The following is a 16,052-nucleotide window of genomic DNA, read 5'->3' as shown; positions in this document are numbered from 1 at the left end:
TGCATCTCTAATCCTCTTTCCTTTCTTTTTTTTTTTATGATTCTATTTATTTATTTATTTAGAGAGCATGAGCAGGGGGAGGGTGGAGAGAGAGAGAGAGAATCTCAAGCAGACTGTGCTCTAAGTGGGGAGCCCGATGCAGGGTTCAATCTCATGACCCTGAGATCATGACCTGAGCCAAAATCAAGAGTCAGATGCTTAACTGACTGAGCCACCCAGGTGCCCCTAATCCTCTTTCCATCAAACCCTTCCCCTAGTCTATAAATAAGTTCCAGAATCACCATCTTTAAAAAAAAAAAAAAATCCTTTTCTCTTAGCTTGCTCTCACTGATGCGTTCTCACCTCCCTTTCACTGCCAAATTGTCTGAAAAAGTTGGTGTGCACTTGCTTTCTTATTTCCACAACTCACAATTTCTCACAACTCACAAACTGGCCCTAGGTCAGAAATGGAGGAGTCTCTTTTCACTCTTCATGCTCTCTCGGGCTGTCTGAGGCAGACGACAGCTTGGAACTCTCATTCTGGAACTTTTACCACACTTTAGGCTGATGCTTACCTCTCCAACTGCTAGTTCCTGTGTCTTTACTATTAAACACTGATTTTCCCCAGGGCTTAATTCTCCTCCTTTTCTCCTGTCTGTGCTTGCTGGACTAAAGTGAATTGGACAAGCTCACCCACTCTGAAGTTCCCAATTATTAACTGCCCAATTCTGTTCAACTCTGACCTTCAAAGCTGTATCTTCACCTATTCACTGAACAACTTCATCCCAAAGCCCTTCAACCTCACTGTGTCCCAAATGAAACATATTTGTATCTTGAAACCAACTCCTATGCTCCTTATATTGACTGACAGCATCGCCAAGTTGCTAAGTTTGGGAAATCCAGCCTCTCTGGAGTTCTTAAATCTACAGAGACCAAGGCCTGCCAATTTGAACTTGCAAATTTCATTCAGTCCATCCCATCATCTCCATTCTGGTAGCCATGGCTCTGGTCAAGGCCTTCATCTTCCTGGCTCTGGACTATTGTGACAGCCCCTAACTCACCTTTCTGCTTTTCATTCTCCTCTTATCAATCACTGACCCACAATGCACACAGAATTTACCTTCTAAATCAAGATCTGACCATATCATTCATCTGCTTAAAAATTATTCATCTAGAAAATACAGTCCCAGGTCCTCTTAGAGCGCTTTATGATCAAATGACATCCATTTTTTTTTTTTTTGCCTTATCTCTTACTGCACCCTTCTCTCCATGTAACTACATAGCCTAGCACAATTCCTGCACAGAGGATGTGCTCAATAACCCTCTGTTGAGGGGCTAAATGACTGACTGAACCATCACATCTCTCTGCCTTTATTCCCTCTACTGGTACTCCCGCACACACCTGTCACCTCTCAGCCCTCCTGACATCCTGCTCGTCAGCTCAAGCCTGGTTCAAATACTGTCACCTTCCTCATGTCCCTCGAGCCTTCCCAGGCAAGACCAGTCCTTTCTCTGTGTCCTAAGAGCACTTCGTCTGTATTGGGGCCCCCGCTCAGTAAGTATCCCTACACTAAACTGTGAGCCACTTGAACTCTGCGCTTTTAGTGACTGACACTCAAACCCAACAAGTACTTGTTGGGCCAGTGAGACGTGGGTTTGGATCACAGCTCTATACTTGGACAAACAACGTCTCTAAGGCTCAGTTTCCTTAATAGTAACAATAATAATAAAATCACAGTCATTACCTCCCAGGACTGCTGTAAGAAAAGGAAAATGGCTGCCAAGCCACCGGCACAGTACCTGGTACACAAGTCATCAGGTTTTACTATCATAATTACCAAAGGTACATACCTGAGATTGCCGTTATCCTGCAGAATCTGCATCAGGTTAAATTTAGGCTCTGGCTTCTGAGTCTCAATTTTGCAGCACTGTTCACCTTTATTCCCTTCAGAAACTTTCATGGCATTTTCTTTGGGTGAATTTTCTACCATAACAGTCAATGAGGGGGTGTATTTGGCTTGATCTTCTCCAAGGGGCCCTGCGGATTCCTCCTGGGAAGCCTCCTGCTCTTCGTCTTCATTGTCTAACGTGACCTCTTCCTCCTCTTCACTCTCTGTCTCAGTTTTAACATTCATTTCAGCTGGCTGAGTGATCACTAAATGCGAAGAATCACTAATGTTGCTGAAAAAAGGATTAAATTTTCCTCTCTCCCAATACCTTCCTTTCATCTTTTTTAGTAAAAACCCATCTCTAAGTCAGACCACGAAAAAATGGCACAAAACGAACAGCATACACGTCACTCTCCAGTCATAAGCATTCTAAAAACCCATCTTCAAGTTTCTCAGCATAACACCGATGGCTCTCTCACAACTTCAGGCAAACATCTGGGTAATCTCTACAGTGTGTTAGAGGTTTTTAGAAGGGTACCTTTTATGGAGGTACAAAGAACAGGGGAATAGCTTTCTATCCTACATTTATTCATTATCTTTCTCTTTCACCAGCTTAGAAGGTCTGTGAGGACAAGGACCATATCTTTTTTATTCACCGATGAAACCCTAGTGACTAACGTGCCTGATACAGGTGCTCAACAATGGGGGGGGCAGTCAGTCAGTCAGTGACAAATAGACCTAAAAATGGGAGAATCTGGGAGATAAAGAATTTCCTCCTTGTCTGTTCATGGTTTAAATATTTATACCACTCAGCAATGTCAAGGGATGAACTAGATTTAATACCTGATCATGAAAAAGGTGAACAATAACACTCAGGATTCCATTAAACTTGAGCTAAAGTGTTTCTTTATATTTTTATACGTCAAGTATTTCCAGAGTATCAGCTAGTTATATGATACTGAAGTAAGAGCAAAAGCCAAAGACATGTATGCTTCAGTTATTCTCCGGTACAAATATTACAGAATGGAAGGTTCAAAAACTTACAATCCTTTTGAAATTAAGTTTCAGAGAAAAAGACTGTACAAAAAAATTAAGTGTATGTGATTGGGAAGGTTCTGATTCATTAAGAAGCTGATTAACTCAGACTGGCAAGACACGAACAATGGAATTTGGCATAAGCTCACCAGCGGGTACCTGGGTATTTTGGCCTCATTGCCCTCAATCTGCCACTCCGTCGTCGACGTTTTCGCACCTCCAAAGACAGAAGCTTCCTCTCATAGAGAGCAGCGTGCAGTTTGGCCTTTGAATTCATACTCTCTACCTTTAATTCTGGTGCTCCATCAGCAGCTAGTCTATGGAAAAAAACAATATGGTAGCTCCAGACTTCAGAAAGTTCTCTCCTTTATTCCAAGGCTAAGCTTAACAGAATTCTGTAACCAACAACAGGCTAGATATGGTACCTCTAGTGAATTCTAAAAGGTTTAACAGATAAATGGGAATACTGGAATCTACATTAAAACTTCACTAATGGCCTGTCTGAATTTGTTAAATGTTCTGAACAAAAATATATCTGAAGACAGTGTTTGAGTGTTTTTAAGTATCTAGGCATACTGGCTATTTACTGCAGAGCCCATAAAGTGCTATCTGATCCCTTATACCTAGGGAGGACTGGGAGACACTGGTATCACTTTAATTCTTAAGCTGGGTGGTGGCTAGAGGTGTTTGTTTTATTGTTACTCATTATAATTTACTCAGACTTACACAAATATTCTTCTAATGTATACAATGTTCAATAAATGCAATATCTAATGTATAAATATTTAATAAATAAGGAGGTTCAGACAAGGGGAGGAATGGCTGATACCTGTGAATATGGTAGCACAGAGCTAAGACTTGCGCAGGAAGTGTCTTAGGAAAGTTACCAAGGCCTTGAGCCTCAAGCATTCCAACAAGAGGAACTCCTCTCTTAGAGTCTACTTAGTTACATGGGGAGGTGGGCAGAGGTGGTAGGACCTCTCCAGATGTTGAGTACAGGTCAAGAGTTAGAGTCAGAGGCACAGACAAGGGAAGGCATCAGATGTTGGACAAAGCCAAGTTCAATCAGGTCATGAATGGGAAATGGGATGGGAAGGGGATGGCAGCAGCTACATTAGGCATTAAAGTAAGATAAATCATAAGTTAGGGAAGTGACTGGTATCAGGCCCAATCCAAACAAGGACCAGGCAAAGTACCGCACAGGCAGAGGTAACTAGGTCAGCAAAGAGAGAGCAGGATCTTGGTCATTGGATCAGAAAAGAAGTATCCATGTCAGTGTCTGAAAGCAGGCAGCTGACTCTGTATACTCAGAACTTAAGATCTAACTGGTTGGCTCTGAATTCTCTCAGAGAACTGAACTCCCTAGAACTCAAAGTGTATTCCCTTTGAGGTCAAGGAATCATCCTCATTTCTCTGGGAGTTTTCAGTCTTTGACAATAATGGAAAGGCTGTGTCTTTTGGTCTATGTAGGAGTTTTAGGGATTTCTGAGTGGATAAACTGGACAGTAAATCTAGAAACTTTCTCTCTAGAGCAGGAAACTCCGCCAAGAATAGGTCCTGACACATGGGGGCAGAAACCAGAAGCAAATTAATAAACTTTAAAAATAGTTCAAATCCAGCTTACCATCGTCCCAACAAACACTGCACGCCCCCAACAAACACAGTTGTGAAAAGATTTCTAGCCAATTAAATAATAAAGAAAATGATGCAGCTCTAACACTTTAACAATTGTGAACTAAGAAACCATGACTAGAGCAATAAATTCTAAGTAGTACAAGGGATGGAGGTAGGGAATGATGGAGAAAGCGTGATAAACTCTTCTGATAAACAGAATTATGGTTCTATGAGGGTAAGGACTATACTTGTCTTGTTGACCACTGGATCAGAGATGCCCATGAGACTGCCCAGCACACAGCTGACATATCATGAATATTTTTGGATAAACAACTGAATTCCCTATAAATAAGTTGCAATACCTTTTAGCTACACCTACCTCATTTTATTTTTCCAACATTTTATTATGAAAGTATTTACACAAACAGAAAAGTTTTAAGAATTGTACAATTCTTGGAGTACCCACACCCTAGTTTCTGCAATGAATATATTGCTATATTTGTTTCAGCACATATATCCAACCATCCCTTCTTCTATTCATCCATCAATCCATCTAATTTTTAAAGCATTCCAAAGTTACACAGAGAGGTCAGTGCACTTTACTTCTAAATGCTTTAACATGCATATCGTTAAGTCACTAGAGTTCAGTATTTGTTTTACAGGGCTTTTGGTGTTTTGTTTTTGTTTTGTTTGTTTTTTGGTGAGCTAACCACTATATACAGTGAAATATCCAAATATTAAATGCCCACTGATGAGTTCTGACAAACGCCTAGAACTATATATAACATGAACTCTAATGTTACTACCCCTCAGAAAGTTCTCATGTCCCTTCCCAGTCAATCCCTCCCTCACACTCCTAAATAGACCACGGTCTTAAATTTCTTCATCACTTATTAAGTTTGCCTGTTCTAGAACTTCATAAAAATGGAATTACACAGTATAAACTCTTGTGTGTAAGTCTCCTTTCATTCTGCATGTTTCTGAGATTCATTCATGTTGTGTGTATCCATATTTATGCCTTTTTATTGCTGAGGATTAGTCCACTCTATGAATAATCCACAGTTTACCTACTTTCCGGGTATTGGACCCCCTAAGTTGTTTTCAGTTTGGGATTATGAATAAAGCTGCTATGAACACTTTTGTACAAGTCGTTTTGTGGTTATGTTTTTCATTCCTTCTGGGTAAAGATCTCAGCGTGGAGCTTTCTAGGCTAACAAACTGGCAGACTCCTTCTCAAGTGCTTGTACAAGGTTATGCTGCCAATGACAACTTATCAGAGTTCCATTAGCTCCACAACCTCACCATTTGATGCTGTCACTCACTTCGGCTTTTCCCCAGCTTTACTGAGCTATAACTGACAAATAAAATCATACGGCATTTGAAGTGGACAACATGATGATATAATTTTAGCCATTCTGCTGGATGTTTAGTGGTATTTCATGATTTTAATTTGCAATTCTCTGATAACTAATGTTGTTAAGCACATGTTCAAGAGCGTTTCGGCTACTCCCACACCTTCTTTTGGCGGTGTCTGTTCCAATATTTCACCCGTTTGTAAAAGGGTTGACCAAATGTCTTCTAATTCTTCAGCTGAGGAGCTCATTATGTTTCCTAGATACCGGGCCTTTGTTTGATGAGTATCTTCACCCAGTCTATGGCTTGCCTAGTCGCTTTTCTAACAGTATGCAATGATAAGCAAAAGTTTTTAATTTTGAGGAAATCTAGCTTATCATTTTTTCCTTTTTGGGTATTGCTTTCCGCGTCATGTCTAAAAACTTTTGCCAAGCCCAAAATCACAAAGATATTTTCCTAGATTTTCCTCAAGAAGTTTTATAGTAATAGCTTTTATGTTTATGACTATGAATCATCTCTAATTTTTCTGGGAGATAGGGGTTGAGGTTCATTTTTAAAAGCACAAGATCCAGTTCCAGCCCTATTTGTTAAAAAGAATTTCCTTTCAGGGCGCCTGGGTGGCTCAGTCAGTTGAGCCTCTGCCTCTTGATTTTGGCTCAGGTCCTGATCTCAGGGTCATGAGATTGAGCCCTGTGTTGGGCTCCATGCTGGGTGTTGAGCCTGCTTAAGATTCTCTCTCCCTCTGCCCCTCCCCTGCCCCAACTCTCTCTCTCTCTAAAAAAACAAAACAAAAGCCCAAAAAGCAAAACAAAACAAAACAAAACAAAACAATGAACATTTCTGCTATTGCAATAGCCTGAATAAAATCATCTCTTAAAAAAAAAGTTTCCTTTCCCCATAGGACTTTGGGCCCTTTGATTAAAGTCAAAACACCATATAAATATAGGCCTATTCTGGACTCTTTATTTTGTTCCACTGATCAACTTGCCACAATTTTGCTTACTATAACATGATAGTATTTCTTTAAGTCAGGTACCCTAAGTCTTTTTCAAGATTACTTTGGATATTCTAAGTCCTTTGTATTTCCACATTAAAAAAAAATTTTTTAAGTCAATTTCTGCTGGTGATGAAAAAATATAGTCAATTTCTACAAAAAAAATCTACTGGAATAATGATTGGGACTGCATCAGATATTTAGATCAATTTGGAGAGAATGAACTTTTTTTGCAATATTAAGTCTTCTAATCCATGCACATCACTTATCTCCCCACTTATTTAGGGCTTCTTTCCTTTCTTCCAGTAATATTTAGTAAGCTTTTACTGTACAGGTATTGAACATAGTTTGCAAAATTTATCCCTGAGAATTTCATATTTTCAAATGCTACCATAAACAAAATTTTAAATTTCATTTTTAAATTATTTACTGCTAGCATATTAAAATGCCATAGATGTTAGTATACTGACCATATATCCTTGCTAAGTGCACTATATGTTCTTGTAGTTATTCTGTAGAGGCTTTAGGATTTCCTATTAATCAGACCATGTCATCTAAGACTAAAGTCATCTGGTTTCTTCCTTTCCAATCTGTATGCCTTTTCTCCCCGACTCCCCACCCCTTCATTTATTGTACAGCTTGGGATGACCTCTAGTATAAAGTGAATACAAAAGGCAAAAGTGGACATCTTGCCATATTACTAATACAGAGGGACACCTTCAATATTTTGCCACTAAGTATGATATTAGCAATAGATTTTCATAGAAGGCCTTTACCAGGTGAAGAAATTCCCTTCCATTCCTGATTTGCTAAGAGTTTTTCTCATAAACGTGAATTATATCAGATGCTTTTTGCATCTAATAAAATGATCACCTAGTTTTTCTCCTTTATATATGGTGAATTATACAGACTAATTTGCAAATGGTAAATCAACTTTGTACTACTAGGAAAAGTCTCACTTAGTCATATATATTGCCCTTTTTCTTTATATTTGAATTCAATTTGCTAATATTCTTTGAGGAAATTTTGTGTCTGTGTCCATGAAGATATTAGCCTGTAATTTTCTTCTTTTTAAAAATGTCTTTTTCAGGTTTTGATGTCATAGTTATTGCTAACGTCATAAAATGAATTGGGAAGTGTCCCTACCTATATTTTTTAAAGAGTTCATGTAAGATTGGTGCTGTTCCTTCTCAAATGCTTGAGAGAAATTATCACTGAAACTATTGGGCCTGGAATTTTCTTTGTCAAAGATATTTGATTACAAATTCAATATTCTGAATTGATACAGGGCTATTCAAAATTTCTATTTCAGCTTGTGTCAGTTTTGCTAAGTATTCCCTCCCAAGGAATTCAGACATTTCATCTGGATTGTCAAAGTAGTGGAATAGGGTTGTTAATAATATTCCCTTAGCGTCCTTTTTATGTCTGTATGGTCTGTAAATTATTTCCCTCTTTCCTATCTGATACTGGTAATTAGTGTTCTTTTATTCACTAGATCAGTTGATGTAAGAGTTTATCAATTCTGCTACCTTATCAGTGAACAATTTTAGACTTTACTGGTTTTCTTTACTGTTTGTCTTTTATTTGATTCCTACCCTTTATTATTTCCATTCTTCTACTTACATTGGGTTACTCTTCTTTATCTAGTTTCATAAAATGGAACATTAGATCAGTTATTTAATCCTCTGTTTTCTAATATAAGCATTTAAAAAGCTATAAATTTCTCCCAAAATACTCCTTTAGCTGCATCCCACACATTTTAATGTTACACTTTTATTATTATTCAATTTAAAATACTTTCCAATTTCCCTCATAATTTCTTCCTTGATCCATGGATTATTTTGCAATGTGTGAATTTCCAAATATTTGGAGATTTTTCTATTGTTACCACTTTCTAATTCCACTGTGGTCAAAGACCATGCTGTTTATGATTTTAATCTTTTTAAATGTATTAAGATGTATTTCATGCAACAGCACATGGTCTGACATATGTCTGCCATATGCCAGCTTTCATTTGCTTATACCTCTATGCCACCAAAAAACTCCTGATGGTAATATAAAATGAATGCCAAAAACGAAGAAAGGCCAGAACCCACTGACTTTTAAATAGTCTTATTAAGATTTTTTTCTTTTGTTTCATCTTTTTCTAATTGCCAAATTGATAGCAATAGACTCTAGGAAGCATATTCTTTGACTAAAAACTGGAGGAAACTTATAAATTAACTGTGGCTTTCATTTGGAAGCAAGTTACAAACTTGACTTCTCCCAGTTTTCCCTTAATTAAATGGCAATCACACGTTCTCCTTCTTTAAACAAAATTAGATTTATGGGGTTCAAGGGGGTTTGATGAGAAACCAGGTGTATCCTCATCAATCCTTAAATGTAAAACTGAAAGCTAGATATAGGATGTCTCTTTCTTCTTGTTGCCATTTGATTTCTAAAGCAGCACAGGGGCGCCTGGGTGGCACAGCGGGTTAAGCGTCTGCCTTCGGCTCAGGGCGTGATCCCAGCGTTATGGGTTCGAGCCCCACATCAGGCTCCTCTGCTGTGAGCCTGCTTCTTTCTCTCCCACTCCCCCTGCTTGTGTTCCCTCTCTCGCTAGCTGTCTCTATCTCTGCCAAATAAATAAATAAAATCTTTAAAAAAAAAAAAATAAATAAAGCAGCACAGCACAAAGGGGATGCATGTAAGGTCTCAAACCAGGCGGGTGTATGCTTAGATTTGAGAGTTTTTGTTACGGTTGTCGTCTTTGGTTGGGCAAGGCCATCCCAGACCTTCCTCTAAGACCTTTCCTCCACCAGAATGAAGAGCCACAGGTGTTCTGCATACTTTCAGTTCTGTGGCAGACTGGAAGCAGTTCTGCTCGGTCCCATAAGGCGCAGAGTTACATGCCCCGAGTATATCAAGGCCAACCATAACCACTTATTTGACTCTAATATGGCTCTAACACTTTTGAAATCTCATTTATACTTTGGTGTCTCTCGCATAGCCAAACAAGAACACTATTATTATTATTATTTCAAATGCTATACCTGGAGTTATAAAAGTAAATCCCAAACTTAGTTTCTAAACAGTTGCCTCAGAATAGTGTTTGAATAGAAACATTTTTAATGTTACTATTCAAGCTGAGCCAAACCAAAAATGGTTACGTATAATATCATGCTTAGCCCCTGCGTGGTCACACATTGTGCGCATGGGAAGAATTTGTCAACTTTTAAAAATCAGTTACCGTGTTCTTCCTGTCAATAAGCTTCTTCTTGGGTTTCCCCTACAGAAGTAGAAAGGACAACTGGGTTAGAGGACTGTTTAGATATTCTCTCCCTGACTTCACACGTGCACACACACACTCCTGAGATAACATGGAATTATGCCAGGGAAGGCTTCTTTGGGGAGAAGCAGAGAGATATATTGAGAAAGGAACAGAGTCCCATAAGCATGGGGGAAGAGCAGCAAAAAAACAAAAGGGAAAGGACAAATGAATTCTAGAAAAGAAATGTACCAATTACTTGCATTTGTATAGTCACATATCAAATCACACTTATTCTTCACAATCACCACGTGAAGAAGGTTACTATTAGTCCCGTTTATTAAAAAAAAGTGGGGGGTGAGGGTAGGATAAGATCATTTTGTGACATGTCCAAGGCTGGAGCTTCGTGGGTTCAAATATGAACCCTGAGGTTAGGTCTCAGACTCCAGTGCTCTTCTTTATACTTTCACTGAACTGTATTATGTATTAGTAAAGGAAACCAATCTCAATTCTCATGGGGTTCAAAAAGGATGCTCAGGAGAAATCAATTTTTCACAATTAAGAAAAAAATGCTCTCTATAGTATCTGAACTAGAGCTGGGCTCTCACCACAGCATGTGAAAGCCATTTATGTTTCAATTAACTTTTGTTTTTCTTTTAAAACATTCTCTCCTCATTCAATTTGCTTTCATTTAACATATACACTCTTTTTAAGTTCCTCAGTTTTACTTGTACTCATGTGTGAATGTGTATATTTAACTCAGTACAATTTTATCACTGTGTAGATTCATGTATACATCACCAAAGATAAGATACTGAACAATTCCGTGACCACAGGATCCCCTGTGTCATCCTTTTATAACCACACACCTCTTACCTAACCCCTGGATCATTTTAATCCGTTCATCTTAAAACTTTATCATTTAAAATTTACTATCTAAAAATTCCAAAAATGTTATAAAAGGAGACAGATGCAATCAATGTCAAGATTTTCCATTTACAGAAAATCAAGTGAAAAGTAGGTCTTCACCAAAATGTTTGGTCTTTCCCCTCCCGTGTCTTCTTTTCATGCCAATGTCCTGATATTGTCTCCTTATCATCAGAAAACCTCAAGATGATTTTAACTTTTTCATCAGAAAACAGTTTATTCCAGTAATATGCAATCGTGGTTTCATATTACAATCACCTAGGCAGCTTTTAGGAAGGGCTGGGGCCAGAGCATCAGCAGGGTTTATAAAACCCGCAGGTGTTGCTAATCTGCAGCCAGGGTTAAAACTACCATCGTACTATAAGACAGCAGGTTAGATACTGTTTGCCAGACAGGGTGGCCAGTGGAGGGGGGGGGGGGAAGGGCAAGAAAGGGAGACAAAATTAACCAAAAAGAAATAATTAGGAAATGAGTTTGAAAGTAACTCTGACAATAATACAGCAGGATTTTCAAGAGGAAAAACATCAGCTCAGTTTGAAGAGAACAAACCGGAAGATGTTCGGGCTTGCAACAAATACAATTTCATTTTTTCAGCGCAAGTTTGCGTGTTTGTGCCTACCATGTGGTGCACTCTAGATACTGACAAAGACAAAGACGAACATAACAAAGCACTGCTCTCAAAAGCCGACTTATAAAGTAGACAGGCTAGTAAGTAAACAGGCAATTATAACACAACGTGGGAATGTGAATCAGGCTGAGGGACTGGCAGGACTGGCAGACCCTCCTCCTAGTCTGGGTAAGAGGATGAGGACACAACTAGCAGAATTTAGGGATGGAGTGAAGGCCATTCCACGGGACGGCAAGTATGGAAGGAGGAGGCATGGAGGAGCCAGTTGACATGGCGAGACTGGCCATGGGTAGATGTGAAAAAGTAGAGATTAGCCTAAATTAATCCTCCGACTGAAATTTAGCATTTCCTTCATATACATGTCAGAAACCATCAGCAGCAGTGTTCATATGATCTTATCACCGAAACCTCCCCCAAAAATAAAAAAACAATACATCTTTTTTCATATTACTTTAGAGATGTTGCAGGTATCTCAAAATATTGCAACATGTACCATACTTTTGAAATTATGGTGATTATCAGACCCACTGGTGGTCTTGTTTATTGAATTGTTAATAAAGAAACACATACATTACTACATCTCAAATCTCGTTATTGTTATGCTTCCCCTAGAAGATGCTTTCTCATTTTGGTGATGGTTTCCCAACTGCCTGCTCCACTTCCTTCTCCCTCATGAGAAGCCCAAGGATGGAAAGACTGAGGCTCAAACATAGACTCCACGTCAGTCCAGACTGATACCACCTGTGAGGAAAATCATGCAACCTATCCTCAGCCAATGGTCCATTATTTATAAAAACAACTGGACAATCAAAGATCACCAAATATATGAGGAAATATACCAGCATAAACCAGAAAGAATGAGATGAATGAACAGAACTAATATAGAAGAATTAAATATAAAGCAAAAAAACACAAAGGAACTTTCAACAAACTAAAATAGTCAAAGAGATGTGAAAAAATATTTATGATATTGTGATTTATATCAAGAAATATATATTTGGGGGCACCCTGGGTGGCTCAGTCGGTTGAGCATCTGACTCTTGATTTCGGCTCAGGTCATGATCTCAGGGTCGTGACACTGAGTCACGAGTTGGGCTCCATGCTAATCAGGGAGTCTGCTTGAGATTCTCTCTCTCCCTTCCCTGCCCCTCCCTTCCATGCACACTGTCTAATTAAATACATCTAAAAAAAAAAGAATTTAAAGAAATATGTATTTGGTCTTCATCCCCATCTCTGGCATAGAGTACCTAAAACCTCTGGAACTTCTGAAATGATGAGCATGGTAAAGGTGCCTTTGGTTATGCCACTGTGATGACTTTGGGAATGCCCTGGATCAACGTCACGATGAGGGCTGGTCACCAGAAGAACCAACCATGTGATCAAAGGGTTAGAATTTCCAGTCCCATCTTGCTGACCTCTAGGAAGGGGAAAGGGCCTGGAGACAGGAGTTCAATCACCAATGGTCAATGATTTAATCAATCATGCCTATGTAATGATGCTTTCATAAAAATGCAAAAGGAGAACATCCAGGCTGGTGCACACGTGGAGATCTGGAGGAGCTGGCACACCTGGAGAGGGCATGGAAGCTCTGCACCCTTTCCCTATACCTTGCCCTATGCGTCTCTTCCATCTGGCCATTCCTGAATTATATCCTTTTATAATAAACCAGTGATCTAATAAGCAAAACACTTCTTGGAGTTCTGTGAGCCACTCTAGCAAATTAATCAAATGGAAGAAAGGAGAGAGTTGTAGGAATCTCTGATTTTTGGCTGGTGGGTCAGAAGTACAGGTAACAACCTGGACTTGCAACTGGGTCCGAATTAAAGGCCAAGGAGCAGGTGTTTGAAACCCCAATCTGTGGCCAGTCAGTCAGCAGCACAGGTGACAACCTGGCCTTGCGACTGGTGTCCAAAGTCAGGCAAAGGCGGAGGAAGTGGGGGATGACACAGTCTTGTAGGACTGAACCCTTATATTGCACAATCTGATGTTAATCTCTGGGCAGACAGTGCCAGAACTGAGTTGAATTCTCAGATGTGAACAGGGGAAATTGCTTGGTGCTGTGGGGGAACCCGCCTACCACACTGGAAATGGTACCAGAACCATTTTAATATTACAGCCATGTACTCTAAAAACTAGTCATAAATCAAAAATATGATTCAAAAATCATACTTGCCAAAGTTTAAAAGGTAAATTGAACAACTCTCTCCTGTCTGGTACTGAATAACAAAATAGCTAGAGCTGCAGATCAACTTAAAATTTTAGAAGAAAAAGTTCAAGAAACCTCCCAGAATTTAAAGCTAAGAAACCATATGATCAAAAGAATGAGAAAAAAGGCAAAAAAACAAAAAAACAAAAAAAACCCAAAAACACCCCAAAACACCCAAAAAAACAAAAACAAAACCCAAAAAACCATGGAGTATATAGCAAAAGATCCAAAATTCATCTAACAGAAGTTCCACAAGGAGAGGAAGCGGAGGATGAGGGGACTATTTCCCACAGACGGAGGACTTAAATCTTCCGAGTGAAATGACTCACCCACAGCAAAATCAAAATAATGAAAGTACCACACTAGAACACATCTTGGTAAAATACCTGAACTCTATAGATAAAGGAGCCTTGTAAAAGGTTCTAGGATGGTGGGGGAGGAGAGAAAAAAACAGGTTATACAGGGAGAACTGAGCTTCTATGTCTTCTAAGTGAATCTGAAGGTCTCTTTCATTAGAAGCTAAGCAGTGTAATCACTCCATCAATGGTAATAACCACAAATTTAAGGAGGAAATGTCAAATCCCATATATTTCCTGATAATAGATCATGAAATTTTAAGAAATGGCTAAAATCTGGGTATCTGTTTTCAGCATCCTGTGAAAAAGCACATATACCCTGAAAATAACATAAATTTCTCTAAGTAACCAAGGTTCCTTCTTTTGATAGTCAATTACTAAGCTGTCCTGCAAGACAATCATGTCTTAGGGGCAACAAAAGTATGTGGCACTAAGTAGTGCCTGACTGCTGTGCTATTTGAATTTCAATGTCCATTTTCCATCATTCTATCCTATCTTCCTTTGTATTGAGGTTATCAGTTGTCATTTTTTACAACTCCTGGTATATTTATTTTGTGAATCACCGCCCTGCTCTACCTTTCCTAATCTGATCCTTCTCATCTCTTCTAGTCTAGAAAAACAGATGATCATGTCCGTTAAAATTCTAACGTAAAAAGGCACAGAGTACGGGTCTTCCTTTAAGAAGAATAAAGTTCCGGGGCGCCTGGGTGGCACAGCGGTTAAGCGTCTGCCTTCAGCTCAGGGCGTGATCCCGGCGGTCTGGGATCGAGCCCCACGTCAGGCTCTTCCAACTATGAGCCTGCTTCTTCCTCTCCCACTCCCCCTGCTTGTGTTCCCTCTCTCGCTGGCTGTCTCTATCTCTGTCAAATAAATAAATAAAATCTTAAAAGAAAAAAAAAGAAGAAGAAGAATAAAGTTCAGAGCATTTGTTAAGATTGTTTAAAGATTGTAATGGTTTAATTTATGGCCTCTGGAAACAGTACAAAGTGCTACGAGTTAATGAATTCTGGAACAATGAGGTATGATATTGTGTTTTCTGCAAGGCCCTTTTTAGGAGAGATTTTACAAAATACTTTTTTTTTTTTTATAAAGCTTTTTTCCTTCTTTTGTATGTACTTTCTCCTTATCACGTGATCTAGTGATCTTATAAGATTAGCAAATTTACAAGATCAGCAAATCCCCACCTGTCCTGAAAGAGACGTGTTGCCAGCATATAGTTCATGGAGGTCTTGTGTTCAAGGTAGGACCTGAAAGACAAAGAACGAAACTGGCTATTTCTTAAGTTTGGTTGAAGGGAAAAAATATGGAAATAAAGCCATGAATCAAGCACAGAAGGGACAGGTTACTTATATACAGTTTCTAAAGAAATGTATGGTTCTCTAAAGCTGTAAAGGAAGAGAAAGTTGCTTAAATTAAAATTATAAAATACCATAGCAGCAGCAGATACAATAAAATGAAAAGGATAAATGGAGGAGTTAATTGAGAAAGTAAAAAGAAAGAAATGACGGGATTTCTTGGATTAATAAAGAGTGACACACTAAATTCAGAAAATAAGGTCAAAACAAAGCCACCACCAAAAATCATATATAACTAAGAGAGAGATCAAATGAAGCTGGGAATGGAGAGATGCATAAGGGGTGTGAAAATGTAGACAGAAGATGGATTCAATCGTGTTATTTCTCAAGAGCTTTCAGTGGCTCCTTGATGCTTACTGCAGGAGGCATACTCTTTCTCTTCGAAGCTTTTAAAAGTTGGATAAACTACATAACCAATTCCTTCACACTTTCTCCAGACGGTTCCTCAACACTGATCCTGCTGTACAGC

The 16,052-nt window shown here is 38.9% G+C and overlaps 1 protein-coding gene across 40 annotated transcripts in view; it reads right to left on the bottom strand.

Annotated features, from left to right (window-relative positions):
* Nucleotides 1–16,052, bottom strand: part of TTLL5 (tubulin tyrosine ligase like 5) — a 279,806-nt gene that overhangs the window by 179,416 nt on the left and 84,338 nt on the right. For 32 of the 40 annotated variants that reach the window (XR_004620456.1, XR_004620457.1, XR_004620449.1 and 29 more), the window contains 4 exons: nucleotides 15,413–15,475; nucleotides 10,094–10,132; nucleotides 3,053–3,220; nucleotides 1,831–2,160 (listed from right to left, as the gene is read on the bottom strand). Coding sequence is in view for 31 of the 40 variants with exons in the window: in XM_034643121.1 (XP_034499012.1) it covers nucleotides 1,831–2,160; nucleotides 3,053–3,220; nucleotides 10,094–10,132; nucleotides 15,413–15,475 (600 nt within the window). In the remaining 9 variants the exon portion in view is untranslated. The remainder of the gene's footprint in view (nucleotides 1–1,830; nucleotides 2,161–3,052; nucleotides 3,221–10,093; nucleotides 10,133–15,412; nucleotides 15,476–16,052) is intronic. The other 8 variants (XM_034643096.1, XM_034643099.1, XM_034643105.1 and 5 more) reach the window with 6 other exon arrangements.

This window comes from Ailuropoda melanoleuca, chromosome 14 (genome assembly GCF_002007445.2).
Source record: "Ailuropoda melanoleuca isolate Jingjing chromosome 14, ASM200744v2, whole genome shotgun sequence".
In the NCBI taxonomy this organism is placed as follows: domain Eukaryota; kingdom Metazoa; phylum Chordata; class Mammalia; order Carnivora; family Ursidae; genus Ailuropoda; species Ailuropoda melanoleuca.
This window is presented reverse-complemented; position numbering and strand designations above follow the sequence as displayed.